Source organism: Aplidium turbinatum, chromosome 3 (assembly GCF_918807975.1).
Source record: "Aplidium turbinatum chromosome 3, kaAplTurb1.1, whole genome shotgun sequence".
NCBI classification, from domain to species: domain Eukaryota; kingdom Metazoa; phylum Chordata; class Ascidiacea; order Aplousobranchia; family Polyclinidae; genus Aplidium; species Aplidium turbinatum.
Window position 1 is genome coordinate 16,465,773 of NC_137474.1, and position 17,956 is coordinate 16,483,728.

Consider the following 17,956-nt stretch of genomic DNA (forward strand, 5'->3'; position numbering starts at 1 on the left):
CCCCACCTAACCGAATAACTTTACAAACTTTTTAAAGTTAGTTTTATTTCGCAGAGTAGCGATGAGCCATGAATGTAGAAGTGTTAACTGTAAAGTTAGGGTATTCAACAGGTTATAGGAAGTGCTAGGGCATCTCAAAATCACTTGAACCTTGTATGCAACGGCTAGGCTAGTCAAGACTAAGCTCAATACTAGTAAAGTTTGTCTCCAAAGCAATAGCCTACTGTTAGTTTTTTCAAATTATAGCTTAGGAATACATCAACTTTTTAACAAAATTTGAATGCATTTTTTCAAAAGTTGGGGTGAAAACATGCTCAGAACGCTCCAAATTTAATGTAATTTTTTTGCGGGGAGACCCCCCAGATCCCTCGCGAAGACGTTTTCCTTCGGCGAACTCACAGATGGGCTTCTCCCCCCGGACTATTTATTGCAGCCCCACTGCTCACAAACACCACCAGCCGCCACTGCCTCCTGGACCTTCCGTGTTAACGCTACTGGTTATGTGTCGTGGCCTTTCTTAAGGTGCTACAATGGCGTGAAGTCTACCGTCATAAATGGAAGCAAGGGAAGGGTAACGGTTATGGTTAGTGATAAAATGTTTATTTTTACAATTCACTGTATTTCGTGAGGGACAAATTTCTTGGACAACGCAGCGGTACACCCTATGCTACAGTATGATTGTAAGTAAAAATCCCCATAGTAATTATTCCCCTTGGTAAAACATTGAAACTATTTGCTGGGTGGATATCAAATATGGGGTGAATATTTGCCTGGTTGATTTTAATTGATCAGCCTATCCTATAGTAGCTCCATTGTTACTCTATTATTGCATTATAGATGAATGTTTGTTTAAAGTCAGTGGCAGCTTACAGTAGCATAGCATGCAGATGTATATACAGAAGTCCGATAAAAGTCCCGCAAGAAAGCTAGCTCATAATCTCACACTGATCGTCAATTAACTCATTATAGTGGTTTCTTGTCCTATGAGTAATCGGCTGTTATCAATACCTGGGGAGCCTACAAAGATCTTTTCAGGAATTATTTACAGAACTATTTACAGGGTTTCTGGGTCCGAGGGATATTGGCGTGTCCGGAGTCGGAATCGTTGGAAAAAACCGACTTTGACTCCAGCTTGACATAACACGATGAATCATAAAACTTTGTTTGCAATCTTTTTTCTAAATATTGTTTTTTGTTCTCCTTTTTACGCTCGAAAACAATACCTGAAAATAGAAGTGTTTGTTCGTGTCAGTTTTTGTGAGTCGTCGTTTCAATTTCGACCACAACTTTAAGTGAAATTAAACTTTTAAAATATTGAAAAAAGGACAAAATGAAAAAAGGGTTGTAACACTCAAAAATATGACAACACTCAAGCCGGAGTTGGTTGGGCTGTTATAAATCGAGAAGTTGTAGTCGTATATTAGGCTATTCGTCCGACTCCACAGCCCTGGTTATTTTTTAACAAGTTTCCTTTTGAAATAGGTTTCTGTGACGCTGCACAGTAACACTGCAACATAAATGTAAACAAAATATCCTATCCGAGTTAACCGCTGTCATTTATAATAATTTCTTTCAAACAAATAAATATGGCTTTGTGCATAGGCCTACAGGCTATCTATCAATTAACAAATTCACAAAGATTTTCAATTTTAAATAGTAGCCTAGTGACGAAGATTTATCGTAAACGAGATATAGTTGAGTGATTCGCTCTAAAAATTAACGATGTCAAAATATTTACGATCTAATTGTTACGCTGAAGATAAATTACGTTTCATAAGTTCTTACGTCAGTAAAAACAAGGTCATGCAAGGTCAGATAACTTGCTAAAGTAATGAAGAATATTAATGGAAGGTCATTAATTCCTCATTCGATCTGACAGTTTCTATCTTATGAAAACTATTTGTTAGCATTTTTCTATTTTAATAAGAAGGGCGCTCAAAATTTTAGAAAAAGCAACACAAAGGCAAATAACATTGTTCTCAAACCTTGATTGATGTTGAGTTGCTTGGATTAATAAAATATGTTGTGTTAATTTTTAGTAGCCATATATAGCAGTTGTGTATTTGTATCACGCGACTTTTAATTGATGTACTGTGGTTTACTCGTTGCCTCTGGGTTTTTTCCAATGTTATTTTCATTTACAAGTTAGTATTTGGTATGTTGCATTACGATTTCTATTTGTTCAACTTTTCCTTCAATAACGTTCAATCAAAACTTCAGTATAGGCCTACTGTAAATTTCCAGACAGCTAATCATTCGGTTTTCACATTTTTTTTCATTTTTCTTCTTTAATTAGTTTTCAAACGCTTTATTTTAATGCTATTTCTAGAGCATGGAAATCTTTTGTTTTGTAATAAACAATACTTACGTATTTGCATTGTTTAGTGTTCGAGTTAAGGTGATTATGACATCACAGCAGCAAAAAATATTTGAGGTTAATAGTGTAAGGTAGTTAGCGAAAATATCATCCGATGAATATGATTTAGATGCCGATCTATTAATCGCAGGCGTAAAATCAGGTTTAAAGAAAAATAGAGCAATAAGTGATTCAGAATTTTAAATATTTTAAAGATACACCCTGCTTGTGACACAAAGCCTTTGTGACGGGTATCTTTTTTCATGTATCATAAACAAGTGATGGTGGCCCTATGTTTAAGTGCAAAACGTCTTGTTGACATTCGTTCTACTTATTTCACTGCACACCAAACCAAATTCTTTATATTTTTTGCAAGTTGATTTGCATAAGACCGTTGTCCGCCTTTAAAGATTCACAACACTTTCGTTGACTATAAACAACTTTGTGTTTTCGCTGTACACAAGACATTTTGGGTCTAATAGAATTCATCCATGCTAGCGGTCTTGATTAAACCGTGCGATTAGAATCGTTGCGAAAACCCAGAACTTCTCATAGCAAAAGCAAATTGCCCATCGAGCAAAATTGATTTTCACTTTATTTGTTCAGTCGTTTTGAGTGCTATTTTTACCGAGAAAAAATTATATCCTTTTTAGAAATCGAAACCAGCAAAACTAGACATTTGAGAAAGAAAGGCTTTCAAAAGCAGTCATTAAAGCGAAAGTTTTTAATTGTTTTTATGTGGAAACGTTTTTGCAGCGTCATCTCAAATAAAACAATCTTGTACTTAACAAAACTTATATAAGAAGGCGATTAACTTTTCTTTATTTACAGAACTGCAACTGTAAGTATCTGATCTATCTCGCTGAAATAATTAAAGTTGCTTCTTTGTGTTTCTGCTTTTGTTGTACATCTGCATATTTGTGGCTTCAAGTACTGTTGAGCATGCCAAAGCCAATGTAGCAAAGGAATATTAAGAGGATTTTTGAGTGATTATAATTTCGTTGTATTTGTTCAAAGGAAGCTTTACAACCATGCCTACGCAGCAGAGCCTGCCTCGCAGAATTCAATTTAAAACAAACATTTATAATTTGTTTATTCTTGTTCTGTGCCACACACTGTTCTATTTTTCCGTAGCAGCCCAGTCTGACCCCAACAACAACCCATTCCCTGAAAGCATCCCGTTCACTTATGAACATGTTGAAGGTTGGCAGCTTTCTGAGTGTTTCCAAAACAAATTGTTCAATTTGGTTTTCTTGTATGATGTCAATGCCGTATCAAACGAACAAAGTCAATCGGGAAACGTTTTAGAATTTTTCGAAAATGTAATTCAAGTTTTGGATGTTGGAAGACGGAAAAATGACGTCACTTTAATATCGTAAGTGCGCTTTATCTTTTTTTATCATTTTAACGAAAAATCGGCTGCATAACGAAAAATCGGATGCATAGCCATAACGAAAAATCGGCTGCATCGGCTGCATAGCCGAGTGGTGAGAACACTGGAAGGCAATCGAAAGGGCGCCGGTTCGACACCGCTCAAGAGCATGCGGCTGTGGCTGTGGCAGGACACTTAAAGGCATGCCTGAAGGTGGACACGTAGATTGGCTTCCTTGCCTTCCCGTCCACTTAATCTAAATCTTCAACCACCGGGTGTAAGCCTGGATACGACAAAAACAAAAAAAAAGAAAAATAAAGCCACTTGGAAATTGTTTTGAAAGTAGTGACGTCTTTCTAATTTTCCAGGAGGGGCACAATTTTCAACAAGTTTTTATACTTATCAGTTTCTAAGTTTTAAAGATCTAAAAAGTTTATGTAATTTATGCTTTGCTATGAAAAATAGGAAGAGGTTCTGTTTGGTGGAATGTATTATGTATCAAAACAAAACTATTTCAAAATTTGTTCATGAAGAAATAGTCCATTAAGAAACAGTCCACTTTAATCCACACTTTTATTACCAGCATCATTTCCATTAGTATAACAATAAAAAATTTTAATTTGGCTGAAAATATTTCAACGCCAAAGTTTTGTAACATAATTCACTTCTGTTATTCGCAAACAAAATCAAACTGAACTCATAACTATGTTTGCACCTCCGTTAGAGCAATAAAGAAGCTGTACCATCTTAATCCTCCACGGATTGGGTCGCAACATTCTTAAATGCGAAGTAAACATTCAAACCCGTTCTTTCATGGGTTGTTAAACTATACTGAATTTTTATGTAATGATAATATTTTTAACAGGTAGCTAAGAAATTTTCAATATCCCAACAAATTGTTCATAACTTTAATGACAATAAGTTTTTTGTTTTGTGATTTATAACCGATGAATGAAATAAAATTAAAAAAAAGAAACTTTCTAGGTATTTTTAATTCATTAACGCCAATATTCAAGGTAATAAAGACCACACTACAATTATTTTACCAAATTTAATACCATTACATTAATCATCCATTAGCCTGCTGTGGTTGTGGTTCTACTCTGTTGCTTTTAAAAAATACTAAAAAGAATATGGCAGATAAAAAAAAACGGTCTAGGTCGAAAGCCCAATTTAATAACAAGAATATTTTTTTTTTATTCCTAACATTGACACCAAAGCAAAATCAATTTTGTCTGAACGCACACTCAAAGCAGAAGATCAACTTTGGAAAGACATCGCGTTTGGTTGAACCTTAATTTTTACATTGTGTTTCAGATTCGACTCACAGATACGTAATAGGTTGAACATGAATACGTGTGAAGGAAGACAGTGCTTGGAAGAGTTTGTCGAAAGCACACGAGATCCCAACAGAAGGAATGAGTTAAAATTATCTCGGGCTTTGCGTTACGTCAGACGCCAATTTCTCAATGTGACGTCTCGTCGTAGAGTAAGGTGATTACTAATATTGTGTAAAAATTATTACATGTAAAGGTGTTTGAACCACTAACTTAAGTCGCTAACCATGAAAACTCAATGGCATTATCTTGAATGAATCTTATATTTCAATTTTTTAAAACTGAAGAATCTCTGAGCAAGAAACTGTCGCTATTAAAGCATATGGAAGGCTTCAGCTGGGAAGTGAGGGCTGACAGATTACTTACAGCAGCCCTAGCATACATTATGGAGTGGAAGACCTGCGTGCCTTGGATGATAAAGTCAAAAAATGACTGTTCTCTTTTAGTCTTGCAATGCAGTCCGAGAAACGTCGTCAACCTGGAGGTGGTAAAAAGGATTACACCTTCGGTCCCAGAAGATCAAACAAAGAAGAGCTACTTTACTTACCATAATGTGTATTGGAACGAGCACCATCGCATCTTTCTACTTTCACATGAGTTTGTTTCATTATTGTGATTACATCACAATGACTGATTAAAACAAATTATACGTCTGAAAATTTTCATATGGGTAATTGTTTTTCTTGCTTTCTAAAAAATTTATAAAGGCTTGTTGCAAAATTGCTATGAAGCACTGTGGCACTGTATGACCTGCTATGAAGCACTGTGGCACTGTATGACCTGCTATTGCCAATGGGCCTTTATTCAGGATAGCCCAGTACTTAAAAAGTGTTGACTAAATCTCATATCAAATTAAAACACATTTTCTGACTACTAAATTATTTGCATTTATTACAGATTAATGGTATAATCAATTAATCATCTTAGATTACAAATACTCTTTACATTTTCAAGAAAATTAAAGTTACAGTATATCCATGGCAAAGAATTTAAATGAGATCATTGAAACGCACTGTCATAAGAGGCTGCTAAGATTTTCAAGATTCGGAAAAGTATTGTTAGTTGATTTGGTGTATACAAGATGGTAAAAAGGTTCAGAGTGACTAGTAGCTGCTTACGAAAGGTCAGAAGCACCCAGAGATGTAATACGCTCGTTGATGGCACGCAGCCACAAGTTCTCTGGACTGATGAGAAATTATTCACCTTTCAAAACATACACAAAAGCCAAAATGATTGAATTTGAATTAAATCTAAAGATTCAGTGTCTGTTGAACGTCGAACTTCATTCAAAAGGCAACAACTCGCTTCGGTAATGGTGTGGGCAGGGATTACGTTCACAAATCTCAAAACCTCTTTGATTTTCATCGAAGCTAGTGTCAAAATGAACCAGCATGTTTATTGTTTATCTGAAGATGTTAAAGGATGAAGTTGTTTCTTGGGTGAGGAAAGTTACCAGAAAAACAGAAACTAAACTTCAGCAGGATGGAACAACCTTTCACACAGTCAGATTGGTCCAGGACTGGTGCAAAGACAATTTCAAGTCGTTTTGACCCAAGAAACTATGGCCTTTATCTTCTCCTGATTAAAATCTAATAAACTTTGGGATATGGTCTATCTTGGAGGAGAAGTTCGCTGTATTCCACTCAAGGATTGAGGTTCTGAAGCAAAAACTGATCAAACCTTGGGCAGAAATTGACTCTGAAACTCTGCGTGCCGCGTGTGATCAGGTGATCCCTCGTCTCTGCCAGGTTATCAAGAAGAAAAGTGGATATGTTGAATAATTCTTGAATGTTATTAAAGATAATATATTTATCTTTTATTTGACATGGAAGTTGTTTTTATCGACCTTCATATAACTGAAAAAATTTAATATTTGTTTGTTCACATTTCGCTGGGCCATCCTGTAATTCACAAAGAGAAAGATTTCTTTTTTTTGTTATGACTGAGTTTTAGGATATTTTGTCAATACACTGTTATAAATTGTGATAAATAAACCAGTATGAAAATCAAATAAATGTATTCTTTCATACAGAATGATAGAGCTTTGATAAAGAGTTTGTCTTCTTGAACCATAGGCATACAAAGCCAAGTAACTTAATCAGATTTAACATATTTAAGTTTATTACAACATTTAAAATAAAACTACATGGAGACAAATTTCGAACGTTTTCGACATCACATGATATCCTCTTAAGGAATAATAGGCAATAATTTTGTCTATATCTTAACAAAATACAAAGGTTAAATATTAAATTTATCATCTCGTCTACTTTGCGTATTTTAATTTAGTTTTTCGCATCTTGCCTATCGTACATATCACATCATGTGATCTGTTTGATCCCGTTTGCAGTGACCTTTGAGATTCTAGTGTTTATTGTTGAGAGTTGAGCTAGTCAGAAGCGCTGCGCAGCTTTTACTTTTTTCCTGTTGATAACTTTAATATCTAACCATTTTATTTTGTTTAGACATAGAAAAAAAATTCCTGTATATTGTTTCTGAATAGTACATCACGTGATGTCGAAAACGTTCGAAATTTGTTTCAATGTAGTTTTTTTAGTTTTCTGTAAATGTTGTAATAAACTTAAACATGTTAAATCGGAAGAAGTTACTTGACTTCGTATGCTTATGGTTCAACAAATTCTTTCATGTAATAAAAAAAATCATATTTGAAATGTTTGTGAAGTATTTCTTGCTTGTTTAAATCAATTAAACCTTACAATTGCACAAGAATTAAACTTCCAAACTAGATAAATATTTTACTTAACTCTCTAACAAACTTTGCTTTAGTTATGTCAGTAGACAATCAAGCTTTGTGCAAACCAATGCATGTATAAATCTTTTATAAAGTTGTTGATGAATAAAAATCCAATCGTCCTTGAGAAGAAAACAAAAACATCTTCACTTTGACGTTGAATTATTTTTCATAAGCAATAATGAGTCTTTCTTTCACGATTGATTAACTGTTTAAATCGCAAAAAAGAAGTTTTGAATAAGTTTCCACCAAGCTGCAGTAATTAGGTGTTACATGGTCCAATTACATTAAGCCGTCTCGAAATTAATCGCTTTTTTGATAAACACTTAAAATTACTAATTTTCATCAAATGAGGACCATCTGAACATATCAAAGCTCTAGCATGAAGTCGAAAGGTTAAACATATGCTTGTAGTGTCGTCTAAGCAGATTTTAAAAAGTCACGATGGTAATTTTTGATATTGTTTCCTTTACACTACTAGGTTTGAGGAAACATACAAACTATAAAATAAAACCAACAAAGTTAAAATTTGGAAGACTCTCTTAACAATAAAAAAACATCTTTACCCAATGTCTCGCCAGAGATGAGGAAACTAAGCCAAACTAATTATCCTAACAGTACAGTATTTAGCGAGTCTATCTTTTTAAAACAGTTGATCATGTTCAAAAAACCTAACTTTAGTATTTTGATTGTTTATGTTATTTTCAAATCCAAAGGTGGAAATGATTTAGCTGCCTGCCCAGAAGCATGTAGGAATTTTTCGTGCCAAACAATCCAGTTACGTTAAGGTCTTCACACGAAAACTGTTGAACGATTTTTTCAATACCAAAAGTTATCAATTCAACGAGCACAAAAATATTTCAAAAGTTTACATTGATGAAAATGCTCACAAAGTAACATAGGCTACTGTATTTTTTAAAGTCTGATAAAAATTATTTTTGTTTTATGATTGATTAAAAACACTTGTTATATTTTGATTAAACATAGCCTACTCATGGCCACCTAAAGATACGGCCTGATTTGTCACATTTTGCTGAAATTTCCAGGTTTTTCTAACTTTGGGCGAACGTTTAAATAATTTTTTCTAAAAATTAGATTTTTAAGCTTTCTTTATTCCTTTCCCCAGATGACACAATAGGTTTTAACATTCTCACATGTTGAAAAACAAAGAAAATTTGATTTCGAAGATTTTAGTCAGACTGTTAATTTTCAATAACAGTCTGATTTTGCGTTTTTCAACTTACTTTTTCTCATTTGCTGCTGCTTCCCCAAGGCAACAAAAAAATTTTATGTCATTAGGAAACCGCAAAAAGTAAAAACATCTCAAAAAATGTCAGTCAAGCACTAGCAGTAGCTGTAATCAAAATCTGCAAAATGTGACAAATCAGGCCGCATCTCCAGGTGGCCATGGCCTACTGTATTAACCTTCTCTTGTTGAAGGCTATGTGTGGATTTATGTTCTTTATTCTAACAACATTAAGCTAAATCACGATTTCGCAAACCCTTTCAAAAAGTAACCGATATAAACGAAATATTTATTGTATCTACTTGATCGAAACCGAAGTTTTAACTTTTGTACAGGTAAAATAATAGACTTTTCTTCAAAGTACCCTGGTCATATGAACAAAATACAGACGCAAAGCAACACTTAAAGTGAGATTTTAATCTCTCCATTTATAAAAAGCCACAACATGACAGCATTGTTAATACAAACAATAGTTTTGATCCTTCTTGTCATCTTTGCCTGAAGGGAACTCGTTATCATGGTTTTACAGCTCTTCAAACTGTCTCCAAACAAACTACACGGCCGTATGGCTAAAGGAAACCAAAAAATCTAACCTTTGCTGCGGTCTGTACTCACAAAGGATTGGATCTTATAAAAGTAGCTGAAAAATCTCTTGCAAACTTTTAAGTCTAAAACGTTTACGCTTCAAAAAATTACATCTATGCATATAACATGATTATTAATTAGCTGATGCAAAAAGATTTTTTGTAAAGTCTTCTACATGTTACACTATTTCGATTCCATTGTGCGCAATGGCATTTTTTATAGGTTAAATTGATCAAGGATACAGTACTCTAAGATTACTTAGGTGGTTATCCAAACCAATTATTTTACAAATATGTATCTATTTTTTTGCAATTCGATCACATGTTTGCATGAAAATAATATTTATTATCCTTTCCAGGTTTCCCAACCCATTTATAATAGTTCTTTTGATTGATGAGACCCCATCGGATTCGCCCATTTTAGTGTCATCTTTTTTGCGATCTGTGGGAGCAAGAATGATCACAATAGTCTATAAGCAGCCGAACACTACAGTTCTGCGAGCGATATCGTCAAAACCACTCAAGGTGATTACAAGCTCTTTATGGTGTGCATGTCAATTGATAAATGGTGATGGTGATTACACGATAATGCAATCTAGTATTTATGGAACAAACTACTACGTTTTATTCTTATGCACAACTTTTGTGAGATCTGCACTTTGTTAAACAAAAATAGGCTGCTGCCGTTAAGGTAATGTGCCTGAGAGCCAAACCTAGAGAAAGGAAGTAAATTTGGGCCACCCAAGCAGAAACTGTGATAGCTTTCACAAAATAACTTATTTTTTCACGAAACTCGACTTGTTGATAAAGACTCTATGTGGCCAGAAAACCAAGACCGAAAACCTTACACTTCCTGCACAAACTTTCGTTAAATTTTGACCTGGCTGTGGCGCATATTACACAGCTTTTTTATGGGCTACCCTCTGTGTAATATGAACCACCGAATCTGTTAAAAAAAAATCAAATCCCTTGGCTAATATTGATTTAATTAACTATCCAGTTTATAAACAAATAAAAATAATTGAGCAATTGGAAGATTTTAATTAGCCTAAAACAAGAAACCAAAAACACAATCAAAACAACAAACCAAAAACACATCACACACTATAAAAGTAATGGACTATTGTCGCAAAAATATAAATTTGCCTGACTTTGATCACCATAGGCCTGATTCTTGGTCTTGGTCTTTATGTTTACATTTTTATTATATTTTGCCCATAGCTACTGCACAAAACCAAGTGGCCCGTATTGCACAACAGCACGACCTTTTGTATTTTCTAATGTTCCTCATGAATTATAAACAAATCACTTCAAAAGTTTGTGCTACACTATACACATATGCTCTGTGAATGTTTTAAACTTTCAACCATTTTTCTAATCGCACTATAGCTCCAACGCTGTAACTTATTTGCTTTCAAGCAAAAATTATAACAACTGCTTCCAAAACCCAATCACCACGCTGCTGTATTCACGCATGATTCACGCAAACAAAATTTCCATCAAACTTTGCGTTTCTTTCTTTGTTGTCTAGTTTTCTTTCAAGTTGTTCAAGAATCGTGACCACAAGCCCTTTTCAAATACACCTAACAAGGGTGGACCATATTACCAAGTAGCCCATGTTACCCTACTTTTCCCTAATATGAGTGTAATGGTCCAGTCAGCATGTCAAACAATTTAATACAGATTCAACATCTGCAGACATTAAACTAATGCAAAAAAAACTGATTCGTTGACAGGAGAACGCAGTCCTTATATTTCAGAACTAATATTTCATGACCACAAACGAACGAGACTAATGAAAACACATTGTGCTCACTTGCTGGCTGCTTCGTAGAGATGGAAAGATTTCATTGTTAAGATGTTTTTGATTTGGAATTCCTAGAAACAATACCACAAACTTAAACAAATGGTAGTAGTTGTTGTGACATAACAATAACTATTTCAGGAAAATCTTTTCAAGTTCAAGTTTGGATCATCTTTACCGACAGAGGGCGCTGCAACAGTTACGTCACTGTTATGTGAAGAGGTTTCCAACAAAGAAACAATCAAAAAACAAAAAGGAAGAGTTTCTGCGTTGAAAAAAACAACAAGAACAAGTAATTTTAAAGTTTGGTTTGTTAAGTTCACTTCATGTATAAATAAATGTATGCTATTACTTCAGCACAACAAACATATGCATGCATTGGTGCATAATATACTTTATCTGATATAACCTAGTTTAAACTTCAAAGCCTGTCGACAAAGCACCATAAGATTCTAGAATATTACAATTACTCAGTTTGAGAAAGCGTCCTCCTATTTCTTAGTTTCTTGATAGATACAGCTGTTAGCAATTTTGTTTTATTTGTCGAATCCAGGCTTACACCCGGTGGTTGAAGATTAGATTAAGTGGACGGGAAGGCAAGGAAGCCAATCTTCGTGTCCACCTTCAGGCATGTCTTTTAGGTGTCCTGCCAAAGACACAGCCGCATGCTCTTGAGCGGTGTTGAACCGGCGACCTTTCGATTGCCGTTTCAAAGCTCTCACCACTCGGCTATGCCGCTGAGCAATTTGGTGTAATCTGCTGACTGAAGTATTGAACCAATGATAAAGGACGGGCTGGTTGTCTTAGTTGACATTGAAACGTTTCCATTTGTAGTTGAAATGTCTTCAGAAAAATTTTCTACTTACCAAATGGAAATATGACCTCGAGCCGAACCGTTGTTGCTTGATATTCCGATTTTTGCGTGGATTCAAACGTTTGTAGATTGATTTTTCATGATTGACGACATAACTGTGTCCGGTGCTCCTAGAAATAAACAAGTTGAAATTAAATTTGAAACGCAAACTAGGATTTTATCATAATTACTTAATGATAATAGTTAAATTCACATTTAAGTGATAAATAAAAACTTGTTTTCAAATTAGCTGGACATCTACTCTACTGTAGCTCCTCTAACGCTACAACTATTCATGCTTGTCCTTTCTGTCTTCATGTTCAATGTTCATGAACACATTTAAATCCAGCAGCCTAGTAATCTTTCAAAACAACATTTTTCACAAAAGCACATTTTTTGTTTGTTTGGTAAAAGACATGACTGCTTTATGTTTCCAAATAGTTCTTATCAGCAGCGTTGATAGAGGGTCCAGGGCATGGTCCAGGGGTACATTTGGACCTCGGCCCGAGATGATTTAAGGGACTGGACGTTTGAGAAATCGCTTCATATATTTTTTGTTTTAGTGTATTTTTGTTCTATTTTGAAAGCTGGGAATGTTATTGGTAACGGACCAAATTATTCTCTCAACTATCCTGATAATTGTTATTTCACTTTTTGATTGTTGTGGAATCATTCAGTACAATAGCATGGAAGTGTGGCATTATGTGCAGGAATTAAAACACTTTTCTTACTGATAATTAAGTGGTTGTGTGAGATTGTTGGGGATGATAAATAAGCTAGCTGTTAAATAGTACTTGTAGGCGGTTTCTGAAATAGTACCACCTCCAAAATTAGTTGCAAGATGAAAAACTTAACCCTATTCGGACTAAGCTATTTTTGTGAGGTAATGGCCTGACGTGTGGACTTATTCCATCCACACTTTCATTTGCTAATAACTTTTGATATAAAAACGTTACGAGGTTGTTTTTTTCGCAAAGTTAAAGCAAAATTATTGACAAACTGGTTAAAATTTTAAGTGGACACACATACTCTACCAGTTATTTGCTATTGCTTTTTTGCTAAAGTAGTCATTTTTTTTTTCAATTTTTCTGATGTCTCCGTCATAATCTCCTGAAATCGTTAATATCTTCGTAAAAGGCACACGGTCCAGTCATGCATGTAATCCGAAATGGTCAGTAGTCATGTAGGTCACGCAGTAAATCTTGGAAGGCACAAAACAATACAAATGTTTGCTAACTTGCTTGTACAAGATGATAAAGTTTTTCAGATGACCTGGCAATTTTAGAAGTAGGGTGTCAAAAACTGCTGATAACTAAAAAACTATACCACATAAAAATGTCATTTTATTACTAAAACAAAGATGAATAATTTTTAGGAAAAGTCATAAAACTTCAGCTAATTTGAGCCAGTAACTTTTAAGTAATCGTTGAAAGTTTTAGGTATGGACGGAACCCATCCACCCGTTAGTCCGAATAGGGTTAATTTACATGCCTCCTATAACTCTTGTTTGATTTATGGCGAATGAAAGTTTTCTAGTTCAATGACGTATCTAAACAAAGGTTTTAAATTGTTTTGTTTTGCAAACTAAATTTAACTTTCGTTTAAACGATATAAATAACCAAAGAAAGGTTTTTTTTCAAAAAGTTATTTTTGATCAGAGCTTTCATCGCAATTACTGCTACGACTAAAGAGCGTGAGTTCATCCTCTTCGTCCATACGACTCTCGTGGAAGCATCCTTCTTTTCCACCAACTGAATATCGCATCTCACATTATCCTCATCATGGAGTAACATGGAGGATCAACACGACAGCCATCTTTGAACGATTGCGTCCTGCAACTCTGTACAAGATCACCATCCAGCCTCTCTTCCGCTCAGTTGCCGGACTTCCTACTACTTTTGTCTTTACAACAGGTTTTTGGCATTTTTTATTTTTTCATCTAAAAGCACTTTTTATGTAGCCCAGCTTATTGGAAAAGAAGCCAGTGTGACATAAGCGTAACATTAAACCCTGATATCTTATTATATAAATAACTTTGCTTCACTTCCGTGGTATGAATGACAAAAGAAAAAGTTCAATGTTGGTATTTTTATGTAACGATTGTTAGAAAATGTGTAATTAAAAAAACAAATTTGTTTCTTTAATTCGTCATCTCACGTGTTATGAAGAGATGTTCACGCTGAAGGTTCTTCATAACACAATTGCATGTACTATCAGATTCTTTTGGTTTACACGACAATAGTTGATCACAGCATTTTCTTGATTGTGTTCCGCAGCTTAGAAAATAACTTTATTGTAATTAGTTTGAGTTGAAGAATAGCTTACAGTTATTTTTAGCACATAGCGTACCAAGATTATTATGTAGTGTACATGAAGCGGCAAATGATGCTTGATGTGAGAGGATGTAATTGCTCACGTGGCTACTTGAGTTAAAGTCACGATTTTAGTGTACGATTACCAGTTTATGGTATCCCATTTACGATTTAACTCGAGGGATATTGAACAAACGAAATGTGTAAACAACTGGGCTATAGGACAACCGCTGTTGTTGCAATGAAAGAACAAAAAAAAAAACTTCGGCCAGGTGAACTTACGTTTGACGTACAGTTACACAGCAGATGCTTATAAAAGCACCTCACTGCTTTTAAAATCAACTTTTAATTAAGAAAGCACGGTAGGTTATTAGAAACACTGGCATTTCAATCGTTGATGCATGTTCTTGAATACAAAGTAGACTTTTTGTGGCCGTTTTGCCGTTTATCCTCAGATAACTTTGTGATATTTCTTAGGCTTGCTTTTTCTGATACAAAAAATTACACAATTTCCTTATTCGTGGTATTGGTATTTGCGTTGTAATCTTCACAACTTAGTTCCCTATATATAAATCATTATTTAACATTGTATGCGATTTCATATCTGCAATATCAGACTCCTTCGCAGGCCCGGATTTAGGGGGCAAGCAGAGGGTGCAGGTGCCCTCCGACTTTTGAAGGGCCACCCTACGTGGAAAAAATGTGATTTTTTGTTAGGGTATTATTATTTCTTCTTTCAGCCTTTGAAGTTTCTGCAAAATGTTGTGCAGTGTTGGATTAATGCTACTGCAGACGCAGAGGTGGTTTTTCACGCCGTAGGCGTAGGCACGAAAATTTTTTTTACACGGGGCCCCCATCTAAAAGTGCCCCGGGCCCCCATCAGCTAAATCCGGCCCTGCTCCTTCGTCAAGATGGTACATGAACTATAACCTAAATTCATTATCCGCCATCCTCGATTTACAAAATGTTATCACTGATACACTGTTATTAGTGACAATGACTATGAAATATCGAATGTTTGTTGTAATATAATCTTGCATACAAACCACCTACGCATTTTTTCCGAAGAAAAGTGCCTGATTTGTGTAGAGGCAAACATAGTTATAAACACCGTCTAGAAAACTGAAATTCACAAAACCTATTTGCTGTGTGATACATTCAAATACAGGCAACTTCACAGTTAAAGTAGCGTACTCCTACACAATTCGTTAATGTCTAGCGAGTTTTTTGTTAAAGATTTTTGAAGTTTTTTGGTTGATTAACTCAACTGTTTAAACCCTTGTAGCTTATACAGTTAGAAGTCGTAAGAAACAGAAGGTTATTTACTTTGGAGACTTTTTTTTAACTTTTTTTGGCAAAGTCTACTTTTGTGTAACTTTAACCGAACTCATGGTGAAACTATTTCTCGTGCGTTGGTTTTTATTTCGGAGTTTTTCGGGTCACGCAGAGTCAACAAAAGAATTAATTAAAGGGTCTCATTTTTTATTTAAAATATTTTTAAGCAGAACTCGGTATCTGTAATGCAATTCATAATGTTGATGGACAAGCTCCTAATTTCCTAGACTAGTGGGCAGTCTACATTTCTTATAATTAGAAATAAAAATCGGTATTTTAAGCACCAAAAACTATTAGTCTCACAGAAACAAGACAAACAACTTTTTCTATGTGTTTTCACACATTACTGTTAAGCAAAAGACGCTTGTCAATCACTTCTTTGCAAAACATGAAAATCAAATTAAATTTCATGTTTTGCAAAGGTTTTTGTTATTTCAGGTTCATTCTGTGATTATACCTTGTGTTATTTAGCTCCAAGAGTGATCTCCAACATTTCGGTTGATTCTATGCATTTACCTGGAAGTCAGATTCAAGAACAATTAAAAGTAAGAGCGTCTGTGTTCAGTAGAAGACAAATCTGGCAAAAAAAAACTGTTAAACTGACAAATATACAGATTTTTTAAATTTATAAAATAACTATACAATACAAGGACTAAAGTACAAAAGGTCTCAAAGCGATAAAATGTGACCTTTATGCTTTTTTGCGAAAGTCAAAGAGGTTGTGAATTTATTTTATTGTAGAAAAACAAACTTAAATGATATGTTTCGTAACAGCGCTATTCAACCTTTTTCTGCGGGTGATTCTTTTCAAATATCAAAAATCGGAATGACAATAAAATAATTTAGGATTATTAGCTATAAAAAATCAAACGATAACAAAAGATCAAGATTAAATTTATGTCAACCGGGATGTTTGAAGGTCTATAGGACAGACACATTACAAAGATTTATTTATTTTTACATTAGCATATAGACTACAAAGTGTGCTTCAATAATAATTGAACTTGCTTGAAATAGGAAATTCTTCTTTAAACCTTTCTCCAGGAAAAGCATCTGGCTCTATTGAACGCTGCAAAAGCAACCGACAGCAACATTACGATTTTGGATGTGACCTGGAAAGCTGATTCCACTCAATTTCTATACGAGGTTACATTGATATAGTGCTTGTTCCTACAGATTCTAGCAATTCCAAAAAAGTTGATCGGTGAAACATCCACTCGTTTGCAACACTTCAAATAGCACAAAAAGAACAAAAACAAAGCTGTCATCTTGATCGACTTTCGTTTGCACTCAAAATCGAGTTATTTTATTTTTTGTTTAAGTTTTGTTATTGCCTTCTATTTCAACTAAGGTCACATTCAGAAAAATGTGAAGTTTTCAGAATCTGCCAAAAATGTTTATGAAATTGCAAACAAAAGTTTGACAATTTTTTTAGCAATTCAACTAGAGATTGTAAATCATGGGGCCGCGAAACTGCATCCGCTTTTGGCTTATTTGCAAATACCAGAAGGGTTGGGCCTACGTCTTTTTTCTGATTTACAAAATGTTTTACTTTTGTGGGTTATACAAGAGTACAGAAGTTGGTTTTTAAGTAGTATAGGTTTTTATTTTAAAAGCAAGCTTGTAGCAAGGCGTGAAAATTGGTTAAATTAACAATTGATCTTTCTAATCTTGCCGGAAAAGCGGAGCCGTACGTCCGGTAATGCAATGTCACTAATTTCAAAAAATCATCTAATCACATGTGAATGAACACAACCGTGATTGGTGTTTTAAGTTTCGATAAAATTTGGCAAGGAAAAAAGAGACCGAATCATTTTAGTAAGGGTGCACAAACTTGATGGAAAGAAATAAACTCAATGTGCCAATGATAGGACATGGTAGAAAAATAACTGTGTAGTGTAGTTTGTAGTGCCAAAAGTGTGCAGAAAAATATTAATTAGTAAGTTTTCATGCTCCTTGAAAAATTCTACTTCTCTAAAATAATCTCGGACCAATGCCAAGATTA

At 34.6% G+C, this 17,956-nt stretch overlaps 1 protein-coding gene across 1 annotated transcript in view; it reads left to right on the forward strand.

The window, feature by feature from the left end:
• Positions 1–5,076: 5,076 nt before the first annotated feature.
• Positions 5,077–17,956, forward strand: part of LOC145766587 (uncharacterized) — an 82,678-nt gene continuing 69,798 nt past the window's right edge. Inside the window, exons 1-6 of the mRNA XM_082578305.1 lie at positions 5,077–5,222; positions 10,007–10,172; positions 11,593–11,743; positions 13,963–14,217; positions 16,390–16,496; positions 16,996–17,097. Coding sequence (XP_082434431.1) covers positions 5,077–5,222; positions 10,007–10,172; positions 11,593–11,743; positions 13,963–14,217; positions 16,390–16,496; positions 16,996–17,097 — 927 coding nt within the window. The remainder of the gene's footprint in view (positions 5,223–10,006; positions 10,173–11,592; positions 11,744–13,962; positions 14,218–16,389; positions 16,497–16,995; positions 17,098–17,956) is intronic.